Source organism: Falco punctatus, assembly GCF_963210335.1.
Source record: "Falco punctatus genome assembly, chromosome: 8".
Lineage (NCBI taxonomy): Eukaryota > Metazoa > Chordata > Aves > Falconiformes > Falconidae > Falco > Falco punctatus.
The window spans coordinates 46,823,751-46,850,639 of record NC_137588.1 but is presented as its reverse complement, the minus strand read 5'-3'; the positions used below and the strand labels follow the sequence as shown (position 1 = coordinate 46,850,639).

The 26,889-nt window shown below is 47.0% G+C and overlaps 1 protein-coding gene across 2 annotated transcripts in view; it reads left to right on the top strand.

Moving 5' to 3' along the window:
• Positions 1–26,889, top strand: part of FGF18 (fibroblast growth factor 18) — a 98,690-nt gene that overhangs the window by 51,451 nt on the left and 20,350 nt on the right. For both annotated transcript variants that reach the window (XM_080399988.1, XM_080399987.1), the window contains one exon: positions 16,000–16,106. In XM_080399988.1, coding sequence (XP_080256114.1) covers positions 16,000–16,106 — 107 coding nt within the window. The remainder of the gene's footprint in view (positions 1–15,999; positions 16,107–26,889) is intronic.

Here is a 26,889-nt window from a genome sequence, read left to right as displayed (position 1 = left end):
GTCAGATGTGAGAGGGGAGCTCTAGCAGCAGCGGACATCACCCGCAGCTGCTGAGGCAGCGAAGGCCTCAGTGTGGAGGAGCAGCAGGGAAGGGCTAAGAATAGGATGGCATGTGAACACCAGATAAATGTCAAAAAATGATGTGAAATGGCCTCAGCGCTTGGCCAGGGACAGTCAAAAGGCTAGCAGTGTGTCTGTGTCCCCCGTGTGGTACGGGCCTGAGGGGGTATCCTCACCACAGAACCCGTTACTGCTCTGGCAGGCTTTTGCAGGGGTGAGTGCTGAAGTAGACCGAGGGGTACTTTGGGTTCTTAGTTTCAAATCGCACATTGTGCCGAGGCAGAGGGTGAACTCCGCGGCTGCTGAGAGCTGGGCTTGTCCTGTTGGGATCAGTGATGTTGCCCCAGGTTCCAGCAGGAACTTGCCTAAAGGTAACCTCAGTGTAAATCCCAAATAACATTTCTGCTGGTTGCATGGAGGGATCACAGGGCTGGATCCCTGTTTCAGCTGAGGCCTGATTATCCTCTTTTCTGCACTCATGAAACTCCAGCGACTTCAGCAGAGCCATTCCTGGAGCTCCTGTGTGAGACTGAAAGGAGATTAAGTGCCCAGCAGTGCCTCCCATTCCTCCTGTGTCTTGCACCTTTGTTAAGACCTTGCATTTCAAACCATTTTAGCCGGTGGGAGGCAAATCAAAGCTGTTAGGTTTTAGCTGTTGACAATGGTAGGATGCTGCGTGGTGTGCCCAGCCCCTTGCCTTTGTGCGAGGTTTGCTCAGCGGTGATTCTTGCCTTTATTTCATTTGCTTCTGCATCTGCATTTGTAACTGTTTTTTTCAAGTTAAGTTTCTGACTGGCAACTCATTAGGAGTAAATAGGCAAAAGGATATTGACTTTACACCTACTAATTTGGGGGTGCTAACAAGCAAATGTAAGAGCTGTGTAGTCACCGGGTAAATTGTTCCACCTGGGAAGACTGGAGGAGGGGAGATAAAAAGCATTGCCAAGAAACTGCACTTTTGTTTCTAGCTGCTAGCCCTGGTTGTTCTTGCAGCCATAACGAATTTGGGTGAACATTTGACGGTCGCCATTGCTGCAACCTGTTTTGAGCTTTGCCAGGATTTTCTGGCGCTGGAACTATTAGACCTGTGTGGGCACAAGAAGAAGCTAAGATCCTAATTAGAAGATGCTAAATATGTTCGCTCAGAAATGAGGTGCCCTTTACGGTGGCTGGTGGAACAAACCCTTCTTCCTGCGGCATATGTGAGAGCAGGGCGGCGGATGAGTCAGGGCGCGGATTGCTGCCGGTGCTGGCGTGCTGTGCGTCTGCTGCACTCGCAACGGGAGTTAGAGACAAACAGTAGCTTTAATGTAGCTCGTATAGGTGCTGACAGCAGCAAACATCAGCACTGTGGGATGCCCCATTAGGTAAAGGTGAATCAGTGTGTCTCCGTGGACCGTGGCTGCAGGGATGGCAGAGGGGCATAGGCATGGGCAGCTCACTCCTGCTGAGGTCTGTTCTCAGTTCTGCTGGTGCTGGGGCCCAAGCCAGCTGCAGGTGTGTCTGTCCCTCTCCAGCCACATCCCTGATGCAGTGACCGTGCATCTTTAGGTACGCTTAAATCAAGACAAGGATGCCAGCTTTCTCAGGAAGAGTGACCTGTTGCAGGAGAGCTGGAGCACAGCTAAGGAGTGATGGTCTCTAGCCCTGATGGTCCTGCTCTGAGCAGAAGAGTGAGCTGGATGACCTCTGGAGAGCCTTTCTAGCCTAAATTATTTTGTGATTTGGTGAGTTTCTTAAAACACTGTCAGAACAGAACTGGTAGATGAAGTCATCAGTGATCCGTTGCTTTGAAGGCAGTGGTTCTCCTTTGGATGCATTCAGTGGGACCCTTAGGAAGTGTCTTTTCGTGATTTGTCCCTCCCACTTCTTGTGATGTTTCGTATTAAGATTTTTAGGAATTTATATTATTTGAAAAATTGGATGTAGGCAGGGTTTTCCATTCTACCATTTTGGTCCTTCTGCCCTTTCTCTCAGCTTGGGGTGACCCACTTATATCTGTGAAGATGAAACCATCTGCACAATGGTAGATAAACAGTAGTTGAAAAGCGTGTGCCGCAGGGTGGAGAGGCACACTTTGTACCAGCGCAATAACCAGTTATCATCTCTGCTCCTTTCTGGACACAAATCCGGTTTACTGCGTACTTCGAATGGAAGGGAGGAGTCCCCAGTCCTGCTGTATCTGATGTCAGTTTCCCATTCACCGGCTCCCACTCTGCGGCTGTGCCTTCCACCCTCACTCCTCCTCCTCAGTGCCTGACCTGGCTGTAGCCAATATCTGTCTCTCAGCAGGAGGAATCTGAGGAAACGCAGCAAACTTCAGCTCCTGGGGCTAAATTGTTGTGCTCTGCCACAGCAAACTGTGTTGAACTAATTGACAACCACCTTTAAATGTACCCCAATCAAGCAAATACATTGATTTATTTTTTCCTCTCTTACTGAGTGTTAAGCGACTTCCAGTTTCGTTCCCTCCCCAAGAACTGGGTAACTCATCTATTGTGTAGTAAAACTGATGGGCAGTTTTGACCTCTATACAATCCTTTCAGTACGTTGAGGGAGGAAGGAGTTTCTTATACTTGTATGAATGTTTGACCACTTAAAAAAAGCAAAACAAAAAAAGCCCAACCCAAAACCACACACAACAACAAAAGAAGATCCATTTTCTCTGGATGTCTTTGAAAGAAGCTTAGTTTAGAGACAGACTGGAGGGAAAGGCTATTGATTTTGTTTGACCTCCAAACAGACTGCGGTCAGTATATTTTCCCTGTTGGAAGCAGTTCAGGGCTCTGAATTTCCATGTCAGTGTTTGTACTCTGAAGTGCACTGCAGCTTTTGCTGCTTCTTCAATAAAGAGCAAGCTGTAGGGAAAGGTAATGCTGGTATATATATATTTCCCTCTGGATCTGCCCTTCCTTTCTTTTTCTTTCCTATATAGCTCGGTCATATTGCTGGTTAAGCATTTACAAGTCCTTTTCACCGAATGTCACGCAGGTTAGTGGCTTAAACCGGGACTACAAGCAACAGTTTTGCAATCCCTGTCTTGCTTTTTCCACAGCTGATCCAGGTCCTTTCCCAGCCTCTTGCCCACTCTAGCACCCCTTGCTGTACCTGGTGCGAGGAGGGAGCCGCCTCCCTGTACACAGTAATAAACCCTCTAAAAAATACCATCCCCTCTTCTGCCCTGATTATTCTCAACCTTTACATAGGAAAGCCTTTCTGATTTGCACTTAGTCTCCTGCAGTGCAGCAGAACTTTCTGTTTGCTGACTACCACAATACTGGAAACTCTCTGCTCGGTACAGGTTTACATCACTTTGTAGATATTCTTGTAAAATGGCATGTGACAACTGATGTGCCCTTTCGCTGGCAATTACCTAGTGAAGAATGGCTTCAAGGGATGGAAATACCTGTAGGATGTGTTGATTGTCAGGTTTCTAAATAAACTTCTTGGAGCGCCTTTGAGATGAGCAGTACCAGTCGGCATCTCTCCATGCTGAGGTGTTGACTGCGTTATCTCCTCCTAATTTAACAGCAATGCCTCACATGGCATGTTTTCAGTTTGTGTGCTCCCACCCGCTTTGCGGCAGATTCAGCACAGCAAGTTTGCTGCTGTCAGCACATCAAAGGGCAGCCTGATAAACACTCCACGGTGTGATCAAGCTGTAGGCAGAAGGTTATTGATGTTGGATACCAGTTGCTGAGCTCCCCCGTTGGCTTTGGCACCACGACCTTCATTTCTAACCCACATGGACAGATGTTCCTCTTGGTCTTAATGCTGACCCCCTTTTTAGAGAAAGGGTTGGTCTTCATTGCCCCTGCCAGCCTCGCATCTGCTTCTGGCTGTATTTTGGGTCAGGGTGGATCTTGCTGTTAGGGATGCATGAGAGCCTGCGGTGTATGTGGTCTGCTGACAGTTCCACAGCATCAGTTGCTAACTTAAGTGCTTAATTTCCCAGAAAGTAACAGCCCACTGCATCCCTAAAAAATAATGAATGGTGGAAGATGTATTTGCACGGCCTGTGCCAAGTCAGGTTGAGGATGCAGCCTGTGTAGTGTAATGCTGGTGACTCCCTGCAGTGGGACTTCAAGGTTCCCCAGAACATTTTCATTCTGTCTTTAGCCCAAACCCCCCTCCCTTCCATCTGAATATTCAATTGCGTTAACCCTTTGCAAATGGCTCAGCAAACACCTCTGAGGGTGGTGAGAACTAGGGACATGTAACTGTTAAACCTCTGCGCAAACATGAAGGCGAGGAGTGACGGAGGGAGATTGTGGGAGGTGGCAGCCTGGCTCCCAGCAATCCTTCAGTCGCAGGCAGGGCGGGAGCCCACCCAGTGCTGCCCAGCACAGCCCAGTGCTGTTCACCTTGTGCATCCCCATGGCTGGAGCTGCTGGAGATGGGTCCCACGGGTGCTGCCTGCCCACCAGCCTGCCCGGCTGCCCAGCCACGCTGAGTACTGGTCTCTGGGTGCTGCTGCTGCTAATTTCCCCTTAGCTTCAGTTCCCAAGTCCTGCCTGCGAGGTCCCCCCCTGCTTGCACTGGGCCATTGGGTAGAAGAGGGCAATGCAGAGGGGCTGCCATGCTGCCTGGGACAATTTAGTAGTAAGTATTACTAATACAGCAATAGTATCCATCAACCTGCTACTTGTCTTAGGATAGTAAGTAGTCCTGGGCTTGCAATCTGAGCACAGACTGGTCTGTTTAAGTATTACCCAGCTCAAGGTTATCATGAAGCTTTGTTAATTAATCAGCAGAAAGTTTTTGCAGAGCCCTGAGCGGCAGGTGATGCTCGATAGTAAAACATGTTGTTGGAAACGTAGCTTATCACTGGGAAAGCAGCAATGCTATATGTTACCGTATTGTAATAGTTTCCATAGGTGGCCTCAAGTACATTGTGCTGGTGGACCAGGAATATGACAGTTTCTTGTTAATGATCTAAATGAAAAACTAAGCACGTGTAGAAAAGCAAAGATGTCCTTGTGTTTTAAGTGCCTGTAATCTGTTTCTAAGAGCTGGGTACCAAAATATCCCTTTGATTCTCAAAGGTAATTGTACCTCTTAATTAGCTGGGAAAAAAACCCAAACAACAAAACACAGCCTGGGATCTTGCTACATAAATTATAATTAACCCCTTGGCACTGGAAGTTGAGATTTCCTGCCCCCGAGCACAAATGCAAAATGCATTAGCAGCACTTAACGTCAGGCACTCTCGCCCACTGCAGCCGAGGGGTCAGCTCGCTACCCCATAAATACTGCTGTGCTCCCAAGTCCAGTAGGAAAATGGCAGAGAAGCCACAGAAACCTGAGGGGAAGCACTAAATACACCATTCGGGGCTGTTTGACCTGCTTTTTTTTCAGAGCTGCAAATGCCCCAGCAGGAAGGACAACACAGGAAAAAAAAAAACAACCAAAAAACCAACACAAAAACCCCAACTGAACCTGGGTAAGGAGATGGGAGCAAGGAGAGGGATGCTTCCCGGTGAGAGGTTTTGTTAGCCGACATGGCTGGTTGCTTCGCTGTGAGAATGGCTCTCGGCGCTCCCGCCGCACACACCTCCAGCAAAATAATTGTCTGGTGCCAGACACACTTGGCTGTGCCTGTTGTGTGCAGAGCGCGCCAGCCAGGGGCTGACGGCCACCCACTGCTGTCATTCACCAACATCCTGCTTTTTTGTCTCCTTTTCATCCCTGCCTGTTGGGGGATGAGCTTTAACTCCTCACACCGGAGGTGGACCTGCAGAGACACGGCAGGTCGGGGCAGCTGGCGGCGGGGAGGAGGGCGCGCGGTGGCTGCTGTGGGGAGGCTGGGGGCTGGCACCTGCGCGCTTCCCCTCCCGCTGCCCTGAGCTACCAAGGGTCTCTGCTCACTTCGCGACCTCGGTGGAGGGCCAGGCCTGGGGAGCACCTGGATTTAGGGAAAGCCATCTGCTTTCCCCACCAAAGGCTTGCACTGAAGCTCCTTGTTTCAATTTAACTGGTTCCTTTGCTCCTTTGGGGTCCCGGGTGGAGAAATAACTCTCTTCTCCTATGGGTCAGTCTCAGGTGGCTGCAACTCTGTGCTGGGCTATAAAGCCCTTGCAGATAAGGTACTGTTTGCCAAGGGCTCTCTCATGCCCCAGGGCTTGTGTGGCATGTCCTTCATCCAGGGTGGCGTTGGTGGTGAGGGCTGTGGTGGGTACCGGCAGCTCCTCCCGCAGCAGTAGTGGTCGTGGAGCTTGGGTGCTGGCTGCGAACATGGGGCGTATTGGCAGGTTTCCAAGGTGGCTTCATCCTCCTGTGGGAAAGGTGAGGGGCAGCCCTGCTCCTCGGGCTCGGTGCGGAGATGTGGCTGTCGGGACAGTCTGCTCTGTATAAAAGCAGTGGGGAATTTCATTCTCCTGTCTGCTCCAAAGACTGCAGAGGGAGATGGAATAAGAGAGTAACAAGGTGTCCCAGCGGGGAGGAGGGACATTCTCACTGGCGTCGGGTAGTGAGTACTGGGAGGAGGGCTTGCCCTTTGGAGTTTATCCTTTGTCTGTATGTCTGAAGACTTTTCAAGTAAATCACGAGCTGATCAAAGAGCTGGCCAAAGAGCCCTCCAAGCTAAACGCGCTCTGTCTGCCCCTGTTAGGGTGGGTGCAGGCTGAACACTTGCATCATCATCATCATCACCTGCCAGTGTGGCACTCGCCGCCTCAAAGGACCATCCCCTGTGCAGGTGCACAGGGCCAGCCTCCCAGGTGGAGAGAGGAGGGGAGGATGCTCTAGTGCAGGGAGGAGAGAAAAGGGCTGAGAAAATTTTGAATGGAAATGTGGGGCTGAGTCTGAACTTTAAGGATGATCTGGGTCTCCAAATATACTGAACTGTCAGTGCTGAGTCTTTAAACCCAGAACACCTCAAAATAGGCGATTAGAGATATTGCCTCTTTGCTTTGCTGCTCTTTCCTTTGCTGCTCTTGTTTATAATGCCACAGATGAGGACTGGCTTAGTTCTGTATTTGATTTACTTTTTATATTAAGATTTCACATGAGATCTCCTTTTCTTAATCCAAACACTTATGGTTTGAATGCAGAATAATATTTGAGATTTTTAAAGTACCTTTATTAAAACATAAAACTAATTTTACAGTTCCAACAGGTCTCATTTAAATACCCAGTGCCAGATGCCTTTGGTCCCAAATGACTCTAGGTGAAAAAAAAAAAAAAAGACTTTTAAAACATCTCATGCAATTAATATGCAGTAAAAGGCAAGTAAATAGTCTTACCTAAGCTGTGCACTGGGGGTAATAGTTTAAGAAAAGCCCTGTAATTAATGTGTTTCCAAATACAAATACATGACACCAAAGGTGCTAAAGGCAGAGTTAATGTGATATCTGATTTTTTTTTTTGTTATTTCTGTTGCTGCTGCTCTGAGAATAGTCGAAAGAATAGTGCTATGTCTGTAGGGAGAGACCTTTTCAAGTGGACTGATGCAGAGGACGCTCCTCCAAGAGACTCGCTTTGCCTACAGTTGGTTCCAGAGGATGTGTCCCTGCATGTGCTATCAGTTCTTCTCCACGTCTTTCAACCCTTATCCAAAAATAGTCACACTCTCATATTCTTATCTAAGAGTGACGATTTTCTATACTTCATTTAATAATGCGTTATCTTTTATTTGGCAAAAGTGAGCTTCAGCAGCACCAGGATTAAAAAATCAGGTATCTCTGAAATTGTGTTTGAGTCCATTTCTGAGAGCAAGCCCAATTTAAAATCTTAAAACATAGAGGAATTTTCCCCATGTGCCAGAACATTTTTTCTGGTAGGTTGTGCTGCTGCCTCTGCTCCTCTGGGTTCCAGAGCCACAAGAATCCCATTGAAAATACCGGAGCATCCTGCAACTTTATTTTCAGCATATTTTTATACTTGCTGGAAGAAGGGAAAGTTACAATGAGCCTCTTTGAGAAAATGTGTGAGCATGCTTGTATTTCTATCCATAAAATGAATTGTCATAATTTCAACTTTTACTGGCACAGATGAAGAAGGCTGCTTGGTAGAACTTAGCATCTTTGTATATCAGGCACGGCTGATAATCTTAATTCAAACAACTCTGCAAATGCTTTACGCATTTCTCCTCATTAGCCCCATTTTGGAGCGCTCACAAATACAGCAGTAGAACCTGGATGGACTAACTTTTGGAGTACGTGAAACCATCATGGTGTTGGCGTACAGGAAAGATTTATGTGTTTGGGACTCCTTGGTAAGAGGATACAGTGGTGCTAACATCACACCTACTTCATTGCCAAGGATGAGCAGCCAGCCACCAGGCTGCCCAAGAGAGGTGGGTGAGTGCTTCAGAGTAAATGCAGTCTGTCCTACGCTTCTGGCAACAAGTAAAGCAGCTCTGGAGAAGCAAGAGTACGTGGGGTTCCCATAGCTGTCATTCTCCACTTATTGTTATTTTTGTGTACATCAGTATTTTTATTGGGTTCAGCTAAGACTGGTAACAAGAGAGTCAAAATAACTTCAGCAGGGTTTGTTCTTGTGGTAATTCTAACCCTCTGTGGGACAGAGAAGGTTCAGCTATTTCCAGACCCAGGAGACTCCAGTGCTTTGGATGCGTTTCAGCTAGGCGCTCAGGGCCAGGTCCTGAGGTCCTTGTCTGTTGGGCTTGACTATGTCAGTAGGAGTTTATTCAAATGAGAATGATCAAAGACATCAGGGTTTGGCTCTTTATTTTTCATTTTAGGTGCTTTTTCAAGCATAACAGAGCTTCTGAACTTTTTTGAGGCTCATCCTTCACTAATTCCAGACTCGGAGCCTGGCAGCTTGTCAAGCAGTTTTCCTGCCTCTGTAGAAATACTGTCCACTTGAGCCGTGTTTGGAGGCAGCAAGACACCCTGGTGAGATAGAGGAATTTCTGTGCTAACATTTTTAACGTTTCTCTTTCCAGGCCTACTTCTTAGTCATTGCAAGTTTGCAGGTGGCAAAGTTCAGTGCAGAATTTGTTCGCTGCCGCTCCCCGCCCAGGCGTTTTTAAAGCACACATCCTATCGCCTCCAGTTTTACTGGATCTTGTCTAAATAAGCTTATTCACTGTCATTGAAGCAACTGCCAAAATATTTTTAGTGTCTCTTATGGTGAATTATGTATAAAACATCTGTGAGAGGCCAAGTCTGATTCCCCACTGCTTAATCCTGTTTTCTTAGATCTACAAATGGGTGCAAATGGCTCTGTGTCAGAAGGACAGTATTTTACATTCATTTTTCATGTGGGTAAACGGTGATCAGCCTCTGGGTAGTACAGGCTTGTGCCAGTAATACAGTGCTTATACTTTTCATGTTGTGCTCAGATATTTTTTTGTTTGTTTTTCACATAATCACAGACTCAGGGATTTATTAAATTTTTATTTAAGTTTGGCAACATCTTTAACGCCTACCTTGGTATTTATTCTGGTCAAATGTCAGCTAAACTATCAAATATTTTCTATGTGTGCGGACTGATAAAAGACCTTGAAGTAATGAATTTTCATTTAAGCTTCTCCCAAGATGTGGTGAATAGTCTATAGGGACAGTGCCTGGAAGCTTTGTCATCCTCTAGGAGCCCGGGCAGTCCTAAGGAGAGCACTGCTTTATTTCAGAATCTCCTTTTTTTCCTTGATATTGCCATTCTGGCATAAGCAACCCATCTCCTACAGGGCGGGGAGCAGGCTCTGCCTGAGGATGCTCGGGGAGGACCAGCAGCTCAGCATCGTTCCCAGGGCATGTTTTGTTAGCCACTGCTGAACTCGTACTAGGATTTTTTTGGGTCCCTACAGGTGAGACCACTGTAATGGTGTGACAGGCTTAAGCAGCAGAGGTTTCACTCATGCATGAGTGATATTTTATTGCCTGAATATCTTGGTCTGTGCACCCCGTAGGGTTAACTGCTGCGGCAGTGTGTCATGCTTGCACATCTGTCCTGGGCTGGGTACTCAGACTGGTGTGGTTGGCACCAGCATGGATGTTTCTGCATGTCTTGGCCTTGTGTCATGCAGACGTGCCCAGTGAGCACCGAGGGGATTGCTCAGCATCCTGGAAATGGGACAGGATGCCTTCTCGGTGTTAGATGGTTGTTTGTGGCTGAGAGTGCCTGAAAGCATCTCCCAGGCTGTTATCGGCTAGTGCGGAGGTGGAACCCAGAGTGTGCCAGGAAGGGGAATGTTATCCCTTGTTTGACAAAAGTGTGGTCATCCTGCACTTTTCTCCATCACGTCAAGCCCTTGGGGTGGTTGCAGGTAGGCAGGGCGAGGAGGTAGCCCTGCCGGGGGCTGGGGAAGGGAGAAGCTTGCACCTCTGTGTCCAAAGCTGTGCTCCCAGCGTGTCCAACCGTGTGGCCAGTGGCAGAGGCGGCACCCTGAAGCCATGTAGGGGTCTTTATCAGCACTCGAGGGACTTCCGATGTGTGTGAAGTCCTTTGTGTGAAAGTATTTGCAGGATCAGGTTGCTGCAGTGTAAGTGCCTTTGAGGTCTTTGCTGCATTATAGATTTTCTTCTGATGTCTCCCATGCAAATATTTAACCTGTCTGGTTCCTGAGAGCTACTAAGGCCGTTAGGCGGGTGGCAGGTTGTCTCTGCAGTCTTTCCTTTGTTCACACAGAGCCCTGCTCACCTCCCCACCCCAGGATTGGGCAGCAAGAAGTGCTGCAGGGGACGTGGCACTTGGCGTATATTGACGTGTTGATGCTCCGAGGGGCTCATGCGCTCCAAAACACATCTTTTTCCCTAACTGCACCAGCCGACCAAGTAAAAGACAGGATGTTTAAAAGAAAGCCTCATTTAGAAAAATGGCATTTTTTAAAGCCTGGGTTAACACTGGGTGTGCCGCTGCTGGTGCGGTCCCCCTGCACTAACCCTGGGTAGTTCCCTTGTGCAAAGTGGTGGCTTAAAAAAGGAAATACCTGGAGCCTTGATCTTGGAGCTGCTTTTACTCCTCCTCCCCACGACCATCCCTTTTAATAATTTGACATACATAGCATATGCTCATTCAAGACAGACTTGGTGAGCTAATTGCAGTGGTATGTGGGTCAGAGCTCTGCCCTCCTGAGCACCAACCTTATTGATTTCAGTGGTTACTCCTCATTTGCACCTGAATAATTGAGAAGGGAGTTTGGTTATATGCATTATATGCGTTATAACTATTTAAAGTGATACAGTTTGGAGGAATATACAAGTGTGCAAACAAAACTTGAGGATGCAGCCTCACTTGTTCATAGCCCACGGGCTTTATTAGACCCTCCAGACTTTACCTAATTTTGGCGTTTTTCCCTCATTACATCATGAATGTGAAGTGCTGACAGGGTCATTCTCTCCTATGTTGTGGTCATGTAAGGGATTCACAGGGTTTTGGTGGGGGGTAGGCCGTGTTTGAACAGGTTTAAACTATTTTAAGCACCCTTGGCCATGCTGGGGTTCATGCTGGAGGATTCAATCTTATCAGAGAGGAAATTTTACTCTCCCATCAGATGCAATACATGCTGTGAACTATGGAAAAGCACTCTCAGTTCATGGCACCCGAGTAACTAAATTGGAGAGTTGCTCTCCGTCACCGACACTGTGGTCTCAGCCTTGGTGTATCTGCGCATCCTTCCTCTTCATTAGCTGGAAGTGGTTTCAAGGGCAACAAAGGCAACAAGATCTTGGTCCCCTCTGAAAGCCTTTTCCCCAGGAGATCTGTTTTGGCTGGCCTGCTTCGAGGTGCCCGTGCTCAGCCTAAGTGGCTGTACTTTCTTTCTCTCTGTGGTTTCTTTTGTGGAATTTTTACCTGGGGGGAAAAATAAAAAAGCAAAGGTGGATAGATTCGAAGTATCCAGTCCTTCTGTGCCTTTTTTGTGTTTCCCCCTTTATCTCTTTACTTATCTGAAGCTGGCTGGTGCTTAGGATTTTGTGATAGGTGCATGTAAACCTTACACTTCTCAGGTGCCGCCTTCTCCTTTCTTTCCCTGTGCTTTTCTGGCTCCTGTCCTCCCACTCCCAGGAAATATTTGAAAGATAATTTGGCATATTTTCTGCCACCTTCACATATCTCCCTGACTTCATGTTTTCTTAGCTGGAAGATAGCTTTTCAACATATATATATATATATATATATATATATATATGTAATCCTTTTCACCTAGACTTGTGAGGAATTCTAGTCTCTTCCAGTGGGAGTTTTCAGGAAGGTTTAGGTTAAATGGGCCAATAAGGCAAAAATGTGTAGCAGAAGATCTCACCCTCTAAAGACATCTTTTCTCTTTTGCTACCTCCCGCTCCCCCCAGTATATCAGAATATCTAGATGTCAAAGAATTTAAACAATAATACCTGATCTGACGGCTAGAGTGCAGAGCTTTTGAAAATGAAGATTGTAATCTCTCTACAGTGTATCCAGGGACCAGTGGGGCTGAAGTCAGGTGTCCTGAGCAGCAGGCTGCCGTGGGGACACTTGGTGGGACTTATTTTACCTGAGCTTTCAGTGGAAATTGCTTTGGAGATTTTCCCTGGTGCTTTCGTGTTGCAGCTGTAGCATCTTAAACATAGAGATGAGAGCACGAGCCAAGTCCAGTTTAACTTAAATCCTCTCGGTGCTGACTGAGCTCCTCTGCTGCTGCATGGCAGTGGAGTGAGAGACCTCAGCAGCCCCTTTGCTGGGCCAGCCTCTGTCCCCCTGAAACTCTTGTTGCAGCGTTCAGGGCTGGGATTCATCCCAGCTGATTTTAACTGATAGATGTGTTGTGCAGGTCCCAGTCTGGGCTTCTAAGAGGATTTAGGGAGATGCCTACTGGAAAAAGGAGAATAGGCTGGAAGGGGTGCCTTAGGCTGGAAGCCATGTGGGTTATGAACCCAACCCTAAAGCCGCACTGATATCTTTTGTAGGAAAGAGGTCAAGGATCCCTATAAATAAGAATGTTTCCACCATCTTAAGACTCAAATTTTTCAGAAGTGGGTACCCATGGGTGGCCTTAGCCTGTACTTTGGCAGGTAGGGTCACAGTGGAGAGCAGATGGCATCTGCTGAACCTCCTCCCCTCCACTCCTCTCTCTTAGACATTGGGTGCAGGATGAGCTCTGGGGCTCGCAGGCCTCCTCGGGGCACTGGGGTATGTATACTGGTGTATTTACTGCTGGTGGTGTTGCACTGGATGCTTGCCCATCAGCTGCTGCTCAGCCCGTGCTGTGGCACTAGCCGGGGAGGGATCTCAGCACTGGCATAACCTTTGCAGCCCACAGGAAAGGTGACTTCCATTTAGTTCTAAATTATGACATTATTTTATTAGATCTTTAAACTTTATTTAAATTCTTTATTTAAAAAAGGGGAGGAAGGTATCATATTTTAATTAGTAGCGGTGCCAAAGGAGACCTAGATTAATTATTTGAAATCACTCCATCCAGATGGTTTTAATTTTCACAGCAGGGAACCGGCATCTTTTTAAGGTGATATTTTTCAAATTAAAATCAGCTTGGATATTACTCATACTGGCTGCAGAGTGAGGGGGTGGGGAACACGAGCTGGTGTGCCCTATGTTTGTCCACCCAAGCGCGAGCTGCCAGTGGGGACCCACGTCGCAGAGGTGCGGGTTGCCGGCTGTCCGTCGGGACCGCAGCTTGAGGCTCTCGCGTTGGAGCGTTTTATCAGCGTTGGCTCCTACTTTGACTGGTGAAAGCTGGTGTCTGCTGTTCAGCGGTATTCTTAGCAGCTTTAGTCACGGCACTGAGACCGGAGCAGGCGGGGAACGCCTCGCAGCTCAGATGGGAGCTTGCCGCGTCCTGTCCTTGCCTGCGTTCAAGCTGTCAGCCCTCGCTGAACCCCTTCGGTGGGTGGCCCTGGGTCTGTCTCTGTGCCCAGGTGGATTTGACACGTGATAAACTCCTCGGCACTGACTGTTGGCTATCGTTCTTGGGCTAGTCCTTGGCACCTCTTGTGCTGGCTCCATAACGGTCCCTCGTGTGCAGGCTGCTGCTCTCTCCCTCTGAGGCTGGCCGTTAGGCCTCTGCTCATGGCGGGGGAAGATCTTTCACAGTCACCTTTTTAAAGACACTCATACTTTTGGCTATTCCCTTCTCTATTAATGCTGCATTGTACCTGAGCAGCCTCCTTGAACTTCTCAGAGCAGTGGACATTCACCAAGTTACATGCCATACTGGTTAACCTCCTCTTGAAGACTGGTCTTTGACCCTGTGTTGTCCTCCGCCATCCTGGCTTAGCTTATCTTGATATCCTTACTGCGATATTTCTGGCTCACGTGGCCCTTCCTTTTACCTATAGTAGTCACTGGCTCCATGCCACCTTGGCAGGTGCGGAGGGAAAGCCTGCAGCACCCAGTTGTCGCTCGCAAGCTGCTCTCCATCATGGATACCCAAAGCCATGGTGTGTCTCTGAAAGGCTTAGATAAATATCCATATTTATGCATGACTGCAAATAGTATTCTGCTATAATACAGGCTTTATCCCACTTGCTGTGGGAAAGAAGTTATTCTTTAAATATTCCCTGTGATAACAAGTTTAACAGATAGACCTAAATAAATGTAAGCAGCTAGTAACTGGAAAACCCTGAACTTGCATATGTGACTGAGCTGCAAAGGAAAAACTCCTTTTAGGGCCCTTGTGAGTTAAAGGTTTGTGATATTTGCACTGCTGCAGAAGCCAAAAGCTGACTTTACAAGTGGGAAAAATATTAATGTGTTTAAATGAAACAAACTCCTATTTCTATCCCCATGGTAAATCCTTACAGTGAGCATATTTGCTCTTAGAGGGTTTTAAAGTTTGAAATATGAATGCCAAAAAGAATGTGACTTTTTGCAGCACAGATCAAACATTCTCCAGAGTTTGGCAAAAGCCGTGTTTCTACGGTAGGGCTTGGGTCTTACAAGCATGAGTATTTCCAGAGCAGGACCGTGGATTTGCACTTGCTGACACTTACACATTCTTGTGTTGTGTTTTGACCATGTCTCCTTTCTCCCCCTCTGTATCGGAGATGGAGCTGAACCAAAATGTCCAGTCTGCCTGTTCCTGCCTCTTCAGGGAAATTCCTGGAACCCGAACCTTGAGCATGACTGGAATTCATGTTTAGATCAGAGATGGAATAAAACGCTGAATTTGGACTTGTCTAGGTTTTTGAGATGGTGATGGCACACTACACATCTGGGTGGTAGTTTGGCTACTTCTGCAAATACAGTTGTACTAGGGCAGGTGGTTTAAGGAGGTGCAGCAGAAATCTGTCCTCTACCGTGGCTCCTGGCAGTGCTGCAAACGAGCTCTGGCCTCACCAAACATGTGAGGCACTATGAAATTGGGCATATTTCCCCCAGGTAGAGCAGGAGTCATGGACCTGGACTGCCAGAAAGTAATTAGTGACCTCCTGGGAACATGGCTAGACACACAGAGGATGTCTGCAGGGCGGGTGTTCATCAGACAGAATAAGCAGTGCCAAATTTCTCCCCTGCTAGCTCTTGTGGTGAGCTTCGGGACATCACTGCGATGTTTTGCGCCATGAGCACATGGCTGGACCACTTCTGTGCAGTGTTTGAGGGCTGCTGGCTGTGGGGACAGGAGTTTTGTTCTTGCTGTGCTAATCTTTTATCTTCATGAGAATAAAAGCCACATTCTTACTGTCCAAGAACCCTTCTGCAGCGTGAAGGAGAGCATTAGCATTGAGCTTGATATTGCTGATGGGCTGGTGGGGTTGGTGCGGATGGATGAAGCACACATGTGTGTATGTACACTCTGCTAAACGGGCATTAAATCTGGAGCATCCACATAGGAGCCAGTGGAGACGTGTCAGATCTGCACCTGTGACCAAGCCCAGAGCTCAGCCCCTGGGTGGTTCCTTGGGCTCTTGCCTTGGAGAGCGTTCCAGCATCGTGTGGTTCGTGTAGAGGTGATGGGACAACATGCTGATGAGCTTTGCATGCTCTGACTTAATGGGACCACATTGGTAAATGCTTTTTTTTCCTTCTTCCTTTACAAGCCCAGCTTCTAGTGGAAACAGACACTTTTGGCAGTCAAGTCCGGATCAAAGGGAAGGAGACAGACTTCTACCTTTGCATGAACAGGAAAGGCAAGCTAGTGGGGAAGGTAAGTGTTTCCCATTAATTCATTTGTAACATGAGTGTTACCTTTAGCAGCCTCCTGAAGGCTGTAATGATGTGTTCGAGCTTCGCCTGTCAGCCTCAAATGAAAAGCAGGACGGAGGGGACGTGGGGTTTGCAAGGCAGCCCATGCCCTCCCCGAGCCCTCCCCCACACCCCTAAAATCGAGCTCTGCAGCCACCCCTGGGATTCTCTGATGATGCTTCGGGTGTGGTGGGTTCATGCTTTGTGGTTGTGTTAAACTGACATGAGATGTCATCTCAGCATCCCAGTGTCGTGGCCGTCTCCATAATAACTTCGTTACTTGATCTTTCTTTGGAGGGAAATTCAAAGTAAAAGGGCAAGTGGAGCACTGTGCTGGGGAGGTTGGTGCTGGGGAGGTGGGCAACGTCAGGCCCCTTTCAGCGGGGAGCCACGGGAAGCTGTGACAGAGCTAATACTGGAATCTGAACATGGTACTGGGGCTGGGCCTCATGGTTCTAGCATTACAGGGATATTTTATTACTCTGGATCCCCACACAATGGAAACGTAACAAACTCAGCATATTCACCCATCCAGCTTAACTTCTTTGCTGAAGTCATATTTTTTATGTATTAACTTGGTTTTGTAACTTAGGCAGTTCTGTGTTGTTGGTGAAACTAGAAGCTTGCTAACCAGGCAGGAGCTCACTCATAGCTAAATTATCTCCAAAAAATAAATGTAAAATAAAATAAAGACCCTCTCCTCCACTGCGTGCGCTTTGCATCACCAGCAATTGAAATCTAGCATCTCTGTGGCTGTGAAAAAGGGAAGCTGAGTTTTGTTTTGAGTCAACACAGCAAAAGCCATACTCCCAAACAGAAACCAGAAAACAAATTGCTCTGATGAAACATTATTTACTTTTGCGGTCCTGAGCATGACACCTGCGGGACAAGCGCCTGCCCCGGGCATCCCTCCTGCCACTTCTGTTTTCCTCATGAGCAGTGTGGATGCCTCTGTCGAGACTAAGCCCAGATCTTTGGCAGGCAGCTGCTAGCCGTGGCTGCCTGCCTGGGCCACCGCCGAGCTGCTTTGGCCAAGCAGGTAGCGTCCAGGGCGCTGCTCAGAGTTGGCAGGGACTTGGAAATTGGTGCTCCAGGAGGACTGGACCAAAGCAGCTGGTTCTTTCTGCTCCCTGTACCTCTGCGGTGCCATTGCTGCTTTGAATGAGATTTTGGATCTTGGACAAGGAAATTTGTTTTCTAACCAGATTTAGACCTCTCAGGATACATATGGATGCTTTTGAGGATTGCACTGAACACAAACCTGGAGTTTTATTTTTTTGGGGGGTGTGTGTGTGCCTTAGTTTGATTTAATTTTTATTTTTTTGTGTGCCTTAATTTCCCATCCTTTAAATGTGATAATAGCACTTTTTCCTGAAATGTTATAAGGATAATTTTGTGGATATTGATGAGGTGCTGATACCACAGTAACGGAGACCTTAAAGTACTCAAATTAGATGGGGTAAAATGAGCATGAAATCTTACCTTTTCCTTTAATAGCCTTTACCCCAGGGCGGATCAGCAGTGGTACACAGTGCAACCCACATCCTTTCCTGGTTTGTGCTGAGTGTCCAGGAGCATCTTGGCAAAGTCAGAGGCTGTTTTTCAAAATGTGTCGTATATTTAGGCAAGATTCATCCCTTGATTTTGCCTGTTGGGCACCAAGGCAGGACAGTTCTTTAGCTTGTCACCTTTCATGCAGCGTAAAGCTTTTGGTTATTTTTCTTGATGTGCTTTTCATAATGTTAAGTTGGCAAATGGTTTGCTGTTACAAGAATAGAATTTTTTTTTTTTTTTAGTATGAACCTTCCCATCCCAGACTGCTGACAAGTTCACAAACAGCCGACCTGAGCAGGAGGGGGTATGGAGAATGGTGTTTGGAAGGAAAATGTTCCAGACTCATTGCCCATATTAACAGCTTCTCATGAGCAAAAAAAGAAAATAATAGCATGTCTTCTTGATACCAAAGAGTGTGGTTTTAATTAGTATCATAGTTTCAGCTCTTTTTGTGGCAAGAATTTGAAGGAGTGTTTTTAGCTTGAATGCTCTAAACAGCTAGTAAACCCCAAGGAAAACATTAGATAAAAGTTACGCCTGGGTTTATACAAATGTTTAAGTTCAGTCTGGGGGTGGAGGGGAATGAAACCCATAAACTGATTGTTTCACGGTCGCCCCGGTATGTTCATTTGGCAAGAGAGGAGCCATGGGACCAAACCGGGTCTTTTTCTCTGCTCATTTCCTATTGCCTTACACTGCATAATCCCTAACAATACCAGCGTATGCCATCTGGCTTTGTTCTCCTCCTCAGTCAGCAGTTTTGGATCCCCCCCAGTTGAAAACCTGCTTTGAATTTAGTCCTTTTTGTTTCCCATAATCACCTACAAAGGGTATTACAGACTGGAGCAGGTTGTTGTTGTTCTCAGCTGGAACTGGTGCCGAATGCAAGAGCTCCAGGGGCAGGGCTTGCTCCCCACCTCGGAGCCGGTGGTGTTGCAGGAGAACAGACTAACCACAGGGCTGGGACGAGCAGCCTTTGCCTCTTCATGTCTTTATCAGAAACTGCACCTATGCCAGTGGGACTGGTGGCCATCGGACAGAGCTTTCTCAGGAGCCCCAAACCTTGTGTTTTCTCCCTCACTTGCTTGTTACCAACTGCGTGTTCATGGCCAATGTTGGCCAAAAGGCTCGGAGTTGTTTTGTGCAGGCTTCTAATTTTATTTATTGTTGCAGCATGCAACTGCTGAGGTCACTGAAGCACTATATGCTGCTTATGAAAACTGGAGACAGGACAGGTATTGTACAGGGAGTGAACTTTCTGTTGAAAGTGGCCAGCACTGGGGGAAAACAAATTGAGTTGTGTTTCTTCATTGATTCTTGGTGTTATATTGAAGAAAGGCTCAAGAAATGTTTATTTTTTTCCTTCTGACCATATTTTTTTGCCTGTCGGTTTTTGGTGCCTCTATGTATAGACACGTAGAAATTGTAGGTCCTGAGTTTTCTGATTTTGCTGAAGTTTTCTATGGAACACTGAACTTTATCATAGAATAGTTTGGGCTGGAAGGGACTTTCAAAGGCCATCTAGTCCAAGCCCTCTGCAATAAGCAGGGGCATCTTCAACTAGATCAGTTTGCTCCAAGCTCCATCCAGCCTGACCTTGAATGTTTTGAGGGATGGGGCATCTACCACCGCTCTGGGAAACCTGGGCCAGTGCTTCACCACCTTCATCGTAAAGAATTTCTTCCTTACATCTAGTCTAAATCTACCCTCTTTTAATTTAATGTCATTACCCCTTGTCCTATTGCAACAGGCCCTGCTAAAAGGTTGGTCCCTGTCTTTCTTACTGGCCCCTTTTAAGTGCTGAAAGGCTGCAATAAGGTCTCCCTGGGGCCTTCTCTTCTCCAGGATTTATGGTGGAGTTATATTGCAACGAGAAAGTATGAAAACTCAGAACAGGAATGCTAGGTGCTTTTCTTCAAAATCTTTTGGCTTATTATTATTATACCTGTTTATTCATCTCGAGCTTCTTACAGACATGGGGGAGAAGGGGACTATGAAAGGTTCAGCTGTGCTTCCAAGGACAGCTGCAATGTGACTTATCCACTCATGACAAGGTGCAACGTGCCTGGTCACCTCAGACACAAGGACTCTGAATTTTTGCAATAATTCAGTATTAGGGGGGAAGAGGAGCTAAAGGTCTCTTGAGGAGCTCTGAGTTTCTAACTGTGGTTCTCCTGGGGAGCCCTTCTGTGTTATTTTCTCTGTGCCTCAGCTTCTCTTATCTCATATGTTGAGATAAGGGTGTCAATAAAGCGGGGACTTCATGTTTGTAGAAGACTGACAAAGGTAAGTCTTTTAAGTCTCCAGAGCAAGGATTAGCAGCCCCAGGGTGTGAGCAGGTGGCTGTTAATTAGCTTGGCCACCTCTGACTGCTCTTGCTGGGCCTGTCCTTACAGCAAATCCATGCTTTCTGCAATTGCAAGGCGCTGCAGAGATTTCCCAATCCCCTTGTCAGGAGAGTGTCTGCAAGCAGTCCGTGATCTCTGTGGAGCTTAAACTGGATCTGTCGGCACCACTACAAGATGACCAAAGCCATGGCTTTTCCTTTTGGTGCTGCTAGGGTGAGCGGCTGGGACATGGTGATCAGAGCATCTCCTAATCCCCAGGCGTTGTTGCCAGGGAATTTCCTGTGGCTCTCTACCAGCCACCCATGGGATCATGTGCTCTGGTCAACACCAGCACTCAGGTTCTAGCAGCTTTCCGTAAGACGTATTTTGCACTCCCAGCTATAAAGGGAGAGGAGAGAATAGACCTGTTTTTCTGGGTTGACCAAGGGCAGAGGAGGATGGACTGTGTCTTCCTGCAGAGCTGCCAAGTGGGAGGAGAGTCTTCTTATTGCAGAGTGTCTCGAGGGAGACATCAGTTTTCAGAGCAAGATATAGAAGCAGGGAAGGTAAGTAATGACTGGAAGGAATCCAGAAGATTTGAGAAGTATGGAGAAAGAGTTAAGCACATCTTTGATTTGATCCAGAAGTTTCTTCAGAAGATGCTCCAAGCAATCCCACTAGTGTTCTTCTGTGGCATTAGGTGGATTAGATCTTTTCCAGATCCAGCAGATTATTGTTCCCTGTTGGTTTCATTCTGAGAACAGCTCCATCTCTCAGTGCGTTACGTCTTTCCTTGAGCTCTTCCAGGAAGGAGAAGCAGGTGGTGGGTGTCGGAGCCATCTCCTCAGGGTGGGATGGGACTTGGAATGCAGGCGGAGTCTGGGCAGTGTGGTGACTGTCAGACGCGTGCTGTGCTCCTGTGTCATGCTGCTCCACATGAGACGGCTGGAATCTGGATACTGAGAGTCCGCAGGAAACTCCCGCACTGCTGTAAATGGGGGTGAGTCCTTCTGAGGTAGGGTGTGGCCACAGAGAAAATTCCAGAAATAGGGGCAGAGTTAGAAAAGTGATAGACAGAATGGGGGATCTTTCACAGGTATTGTCCCTGCCAGCCCTACAGAAGGTGAGAGCAGTAACGTTGTATCCCGAGAAGTCCCTGCTAGTTACATCAGTTCAGCTCCTTCTAAGAATTCAAGCCCGAGAGCATGTGATACTACAAAATAGGTGATTGCCCACCAAATCCACGTTTGACTTGCACCACTTTCTTTGGGTTTTCTTTGAAAAATCCTCAGTGACCTGGTATATACATACTCTCAGAAAATCATTATAGTATACATGCCTTTTTTTAAAAAAAAAACAACACAAACCAAAACATTTTAATGAGTTTAGTGAGTTTTATTTCTCTGTTCTCTGTGCTTTATGTGAACAGTGGGAAAAAGCTGTTCAGTGAACGGTATGAACCCCCTGGCTGGTCAGGGTTGCCGAGGCATTGCTTCAGGCCGATGACAGGGCACTTGGGTGCTTTCTGGGGACAGCTGTGCTGATGCCATGTCTGCAGCGCTGAAGCCCTGCCAACGCTCACAAAGCACAGGCGAGCAGTGCTGAGCTTGTGCCTTCGAGCACGGTCCAGCTCCCGAAGAAAAGCTGTGCCAGCTGAAGCCTGGCTGCGCCAGGGACCTGTCATCTGTGCCAGGGGTTGGAGGGGGCACGGCTTTGCTGGCCACCATCACCTATCCCCCACGCCTGACCAACACCGTGTGCTGATACCACTTACAGCAGAGATCTGCCTCTTAGACGTAAGATTTTTTCTGGTGCGATAACTGCTTTCCAAGCCAATATATTTCTTAATGTTACCAGAAAGTTGCTAATACCATATGGCAAGGCTCTCTGTATTTTTGCAGGACAACAAACAAATTGTTGCTAGATGCCAGACTGCTCTGGCAGAGCTTTATCACTGATGCCTGCCAGCAGTAGCCTTTAGGGGATAGTAATAATTTGGGGTTGTTTACATTACAGCTTTAAAATAGGGGTTTTCTTGAAGCATGTGTGTGTTTAGTCAGGAAAGTTGGCTAAAAAAACTCTGACAGCATCAAAGAGTGAAGGCGCTCGCTATGGCCCATGCATGTGGTCTTGGCCCTTTATAGTACCTCTGGCCTGACGGGAGAAGGAATGTGTTGTGTTGCAGGAGCTCCAGGTGGCTCGGGGGGAGCCACCCTTTGTAGGACAGCAAGAGTTGCCCGGGTTAGGAGACACCAGGTGGGTTCTCCGAAGCCTTACCCATGTACCTGGACCAGCTGCTTCATCAGTTGACGTTGATCAAGGCCGAGGTTGAGATTTCTTGAAAAGCTACCTTTGAAACACCAATGGTGGGAAACCAGTGCCTTGCTGTAAGGCCAGGGGTCCGCATTAGCCCAAGACAAGGAGACTCGAATGAGCTCTGAGCCTGACGCCTTTTGCGTGCCCCAGTCCTGCCTGGCATTTGGGTGCGAGTCCTCCCGGTACCGGGGTCTAGCCCGACAGCCAGGTGTGCCGCAGAGGTGTCAGGAGGTGCGTGGCGAGGGCAGAGGGGCACTCTGAGGTCTGCAGTTTGAAACCGATGTGGTAGATGAGGTGTTTGCCCTCCTCAGCTTGTGTATTTAAACCCACGCCTAACTGCATCTTGGATTTGGGGCAGAACTCTGAGTTTCACAGGGTTTTGACGCTTATCCAGGATTTTTGCTGGAGTTGCACAGTATTCAGGTTGCTTGAAAGGGGCTTGTAAAACCTAACAATTCCTGGGGCTGAATGCTGAATTTGCAACAAAAACACGACCAGAATTAGTGGGGTGTCGGGTTTAATAGTGTGCGTTCTGCGGATCTCTCTGTGACATGTTCAGCCATAAACTATTCTGACTTGGCATCTCATGTGAAAGCAAAACTTGACATGGCTTTTGCTGGATCCCACTCAGATCTCATTTTGAACTGTAGTCTGGTTCTTCATATAGAGTGGGATTGGTCCTTTTTTAAAGCCAACTGTTCCCAGGCTTTCACTCCCCTGTGAGTTCGTTTTAGTTTAAGTCATCTAAATAAACGCCTTCAGTGGAACCTGGAACCAAGCAACCTTGGACCCTGTCGTACTTTGAACAGGGACCTGATCCGAAACCAGCCTCAAGTATCTGAAAATCTTGAATCAGGGCCTGCAGGATTGCAAGGGTCTTAAAAGCAGTGAGATGACAAAACCAGTTTTCTTTCGGTTGAGCCATTAGAATCTTCTGCATTCACCTAATCAGGCTTTTTCCTGCGACCAGTGGAAAAAATATGAATTATTGTTCTGAAAACTTAGAAGCTGAGATTCTCGTGAAATTAAAAGCAGAAGTAGAAGCTAAAATCAGCCATCACCCTCCTCCACTCTCAGCCCCTAAATATCATGAGGCTTTTGGTAACACTGCAGCCTTTCACAGCTGCTCCTTTCCCATTGCTGGGCAACCTGAAGCATCGCCTTGAAACTTTTGTGGGTGCTGGTGGAATTTGTATCATCTGGTTTGTTTGTTGCAGTTTCAAACCTTTACAGTGCTGGAAATATGTCAGAAGAATTCCCCGAGGGGAAGTGGCTAGGTGTGATGGTAGGGATCTTGTTATCAAGCAGTCTCAGGGTATGTGGGCACAATCATTTGTCCTGTTACTTCTTGGTGGGTATAACATGCTAAGAGCTGGCCAGACCCCATGGTGCACCTTCCCTAAGGGCTGTGGTAACCCTGTCCTCCGCTGTGGGTCTGTGGGCATGCAGGGAAGGGATGAGGTGTCAGCCGGAGGGGTACGGTGTGCTGGGTTTGCATGCCCGGCCAGCAGGAGCCCCGGTGCCACAGCTCCTATCCTTGAGCAGAGGCAACCGTCAGGCACTGAGTGTTACCCGGCTTTTCCAGGAATCCTCATTCTGGATGGCACAACCGTGTCATGATTCCCAAGAAGCCATTTATGGCTGAGCCCAGTGAAACTACTTTCCAGTGTTTATTGTACTGAGGCTGCCTTGGCACAGAAGTGGATAGGCTCTGATTCTGCGGTGGTTCCTTCAAAATGGTAGGAGTTTGTGTGAGCTCACTGGACCTTTACAGCATTAATATTTGCTATGAGCAATGGGCCTTGTCCTGGTTCTGTATTTGTGGCAGTTTGTTTATAGCAGTGTTTGGCACAGCAGTTTCTCTGGAGGTGGGAAGGAGAGGGCAAAATGATGTAAATGTGGGTGATGGATTTTATGGAAGAAGTTTAGCTGGTTTGTGCTGGTGTGGGGTGGCAGGTGGCTGATCTTGGTATTGTAGAGAGAGTAGAGATCAGGTTGAAGCTTGGTGTGCAGAAGAGGGAGAGCAGGTGGGTGGGTGCTGATAAGCACTGAATGGCTGCAAGGCTTGGGAAGGAGAGATGGGAGAGTTTGCAGAGGGAATGGGGGTAGCCAGGGAGCACCGGCAGGGCTTGAGCTCACATGGCACAAGAGGTTGAGGAGGTGGGAGAAATATGCTTGTATGGAGAAGGCTCCTTTGCTTCATAAATGGTTAAAATTGCATCAATTCTTAGCCTATGCATGCAGGTAAGCTTGGCTGCCAAATCCCTGAAGGCTGGCTGAGCCAGAAGACTGGGCTGTTCAGGGCACTGAATGGAGAGAGGGGCTTGTGCCACCACGTAGGCATTTGCCAGTGTCTTCCCTTTGCTGACCAGTTGTTAGTGCTGTATGTACATATTACCTGCATGTTCTGATAGATTTAGGTCCTGGGTTTCATAGCACATCATTAAGCATGTTTACACCCACAGTGGGCTGCTGGGATTTGTGTTCAGCTGTTTTGCCGGGCAGGACATTGACAGTGTTGGCTGGACGTCACCTAACATCTTATTAATGTGAATGTTTAAGGTCTGTGCTACGTCCTTCTGTGCTATCTTCAGTTCTTGCAATCTTCTAAGCACCCCAGACGGATGCTGATCCTCTCAGGCCGAGCAAGGCCAGCAGGTTTTGCTTTAACCAAGCTGAGTAGAGGAGCCGTGCATGACATGAGCTGTGAATCCTGTGATCAGGGCTTCCTCGGGTGGTGGTGGTAGCATCCGAGATGGGACTGGTGCTTCATACATTGTTTCATGGGCTAGGCCATGTGGTTAAGAGGTTGTCGTAGTCGTGTTTAAGCCATATATGAACATCTCCCGTTAACATAAGCTTGTCATCACAGACACAATGCTGTGCTTTCTCTAAAATAAAGCAAAAGGTCCCTTATCCTTTTATTTTAAAAAATTAATTACCGCATTGTATTTTTTTATGCTAGAGAGTCGCAGTTGCTCAGCTGAGGATGTGAGTGTTGGCCCTTTATCTCCAGGCTGTGCCTGGTCACCGGAGAGTGTAACAAGTTTATGGATTTCTTGTGATTCCTCTTTAGCGAACTTCATGTTTTCCTTTGGATATTCCTAAGAAGCACCAATTCTCTCCCAGACTGGAGCTTTGCAAAATCAAGGTTCACATTGCAGACCAAGCTTGCAAGCTTGACCTCTAAATCTTTTCCTTGTCCTATGGCTGGAAGCTGTATATCCCCTTCCAGGGAAAAAGTACCGCCTTTTCAAAGCTGCATAATAATTTAATTTAATTCTTTCTGTGTTCAGGGAGCAAGTGTCACCATAAAGCTGCTAACATCCTATCGCCTGTGTTTCTTGGTGGCTGCAGCTGTGTGTCATGTTGGAGTATTTCTGTTCCTTAAGGTTAAATGTTAATTAAAATTATTGAGAGGGGATCCCTGAGCCCTGGTCATGACTCACCCTGTTTGGGTGGAGAGGGTGTGCTGTGTGTGTCTTGTGCTGGCAAGTGTCAAGTTGAATTTGATTGCTTTCCTCAGAGCATCTTATCTCCCAAGTGCAATTTTTGTTGGTCTGAGTGTCTCAAAGATGAGGATGATGTTTCTTCTAAATGTTACTTTGCAAATACGCTGGTGTATTTAAATTGCAACAGGGAGCAAAGCGATGCAGCCTTGTCTTCCTCAAGTGGATGCAGCTGAGATGCACATTCATCATGCACATGCACATCCACACATCAGGTGGATCCTGCTCGTCAAGGACTGTTTCTACTTGACTCTTAATTAATTTTTGGAGATGAAGTGAGAACAGAGGCTAATTCGGAAGTAGACAGTAGCTCCAAACAGTAGCAAAAGATCGTCCACTTGACATGGCTGTTACAATATCGTTTTTAAGGTCAAAGAAAAGTAGAACTTGCTTAAATGCATTTTTGTTCTTGACTTTTTCTTACATTGCCTTTTAGGTACTTAAAGATATTAAGTTTTCCTAAGGGAGGACAAATCTCAAATGCCTTGTGTTGTATACAGATGGAGAAATTTGTCATTCACAGGTTCGAACAATTCTGGATGATCATTTTTTATGGATGGCACTTAATTTGATCATGGATTTATCTTTTTTTCTTAGTCATATAATTTGACATGAAAAGAACTAATGCCATCCTGCAGACAATCAATGAGCTTTCTTGGTCCTAAATTCCACTGATTTAAACTTGCCCCAAGGAAACTGGTGTTACTACCAGAATGTCACCTGAATGAGATTGCACTTGTTTGAAACGATAACTTAAAAAGTCAGTGTGTAAGTTTGTTTAATGTATAAATCTGGGATTTACCAGACCTGCTATGGGGTCAGCAACTGTTTTAGTCCTGTCTTCTTGCTCCACTCGTTATCTGGACCTGATGTTTTAAACAAGATTAAAAAAAAAATTCCTACAGTGGCATAGGTCCCTATATAATGAATTTAAGCCTACAAGAAATACGCTGCTGCTCTTAATTGGCTTTTACGAAAGTTCAGGACTAGCCTGTGGAGTCTCGGTGGAGGCTGGAAATGACTGCTCGAGAAGAAAAAA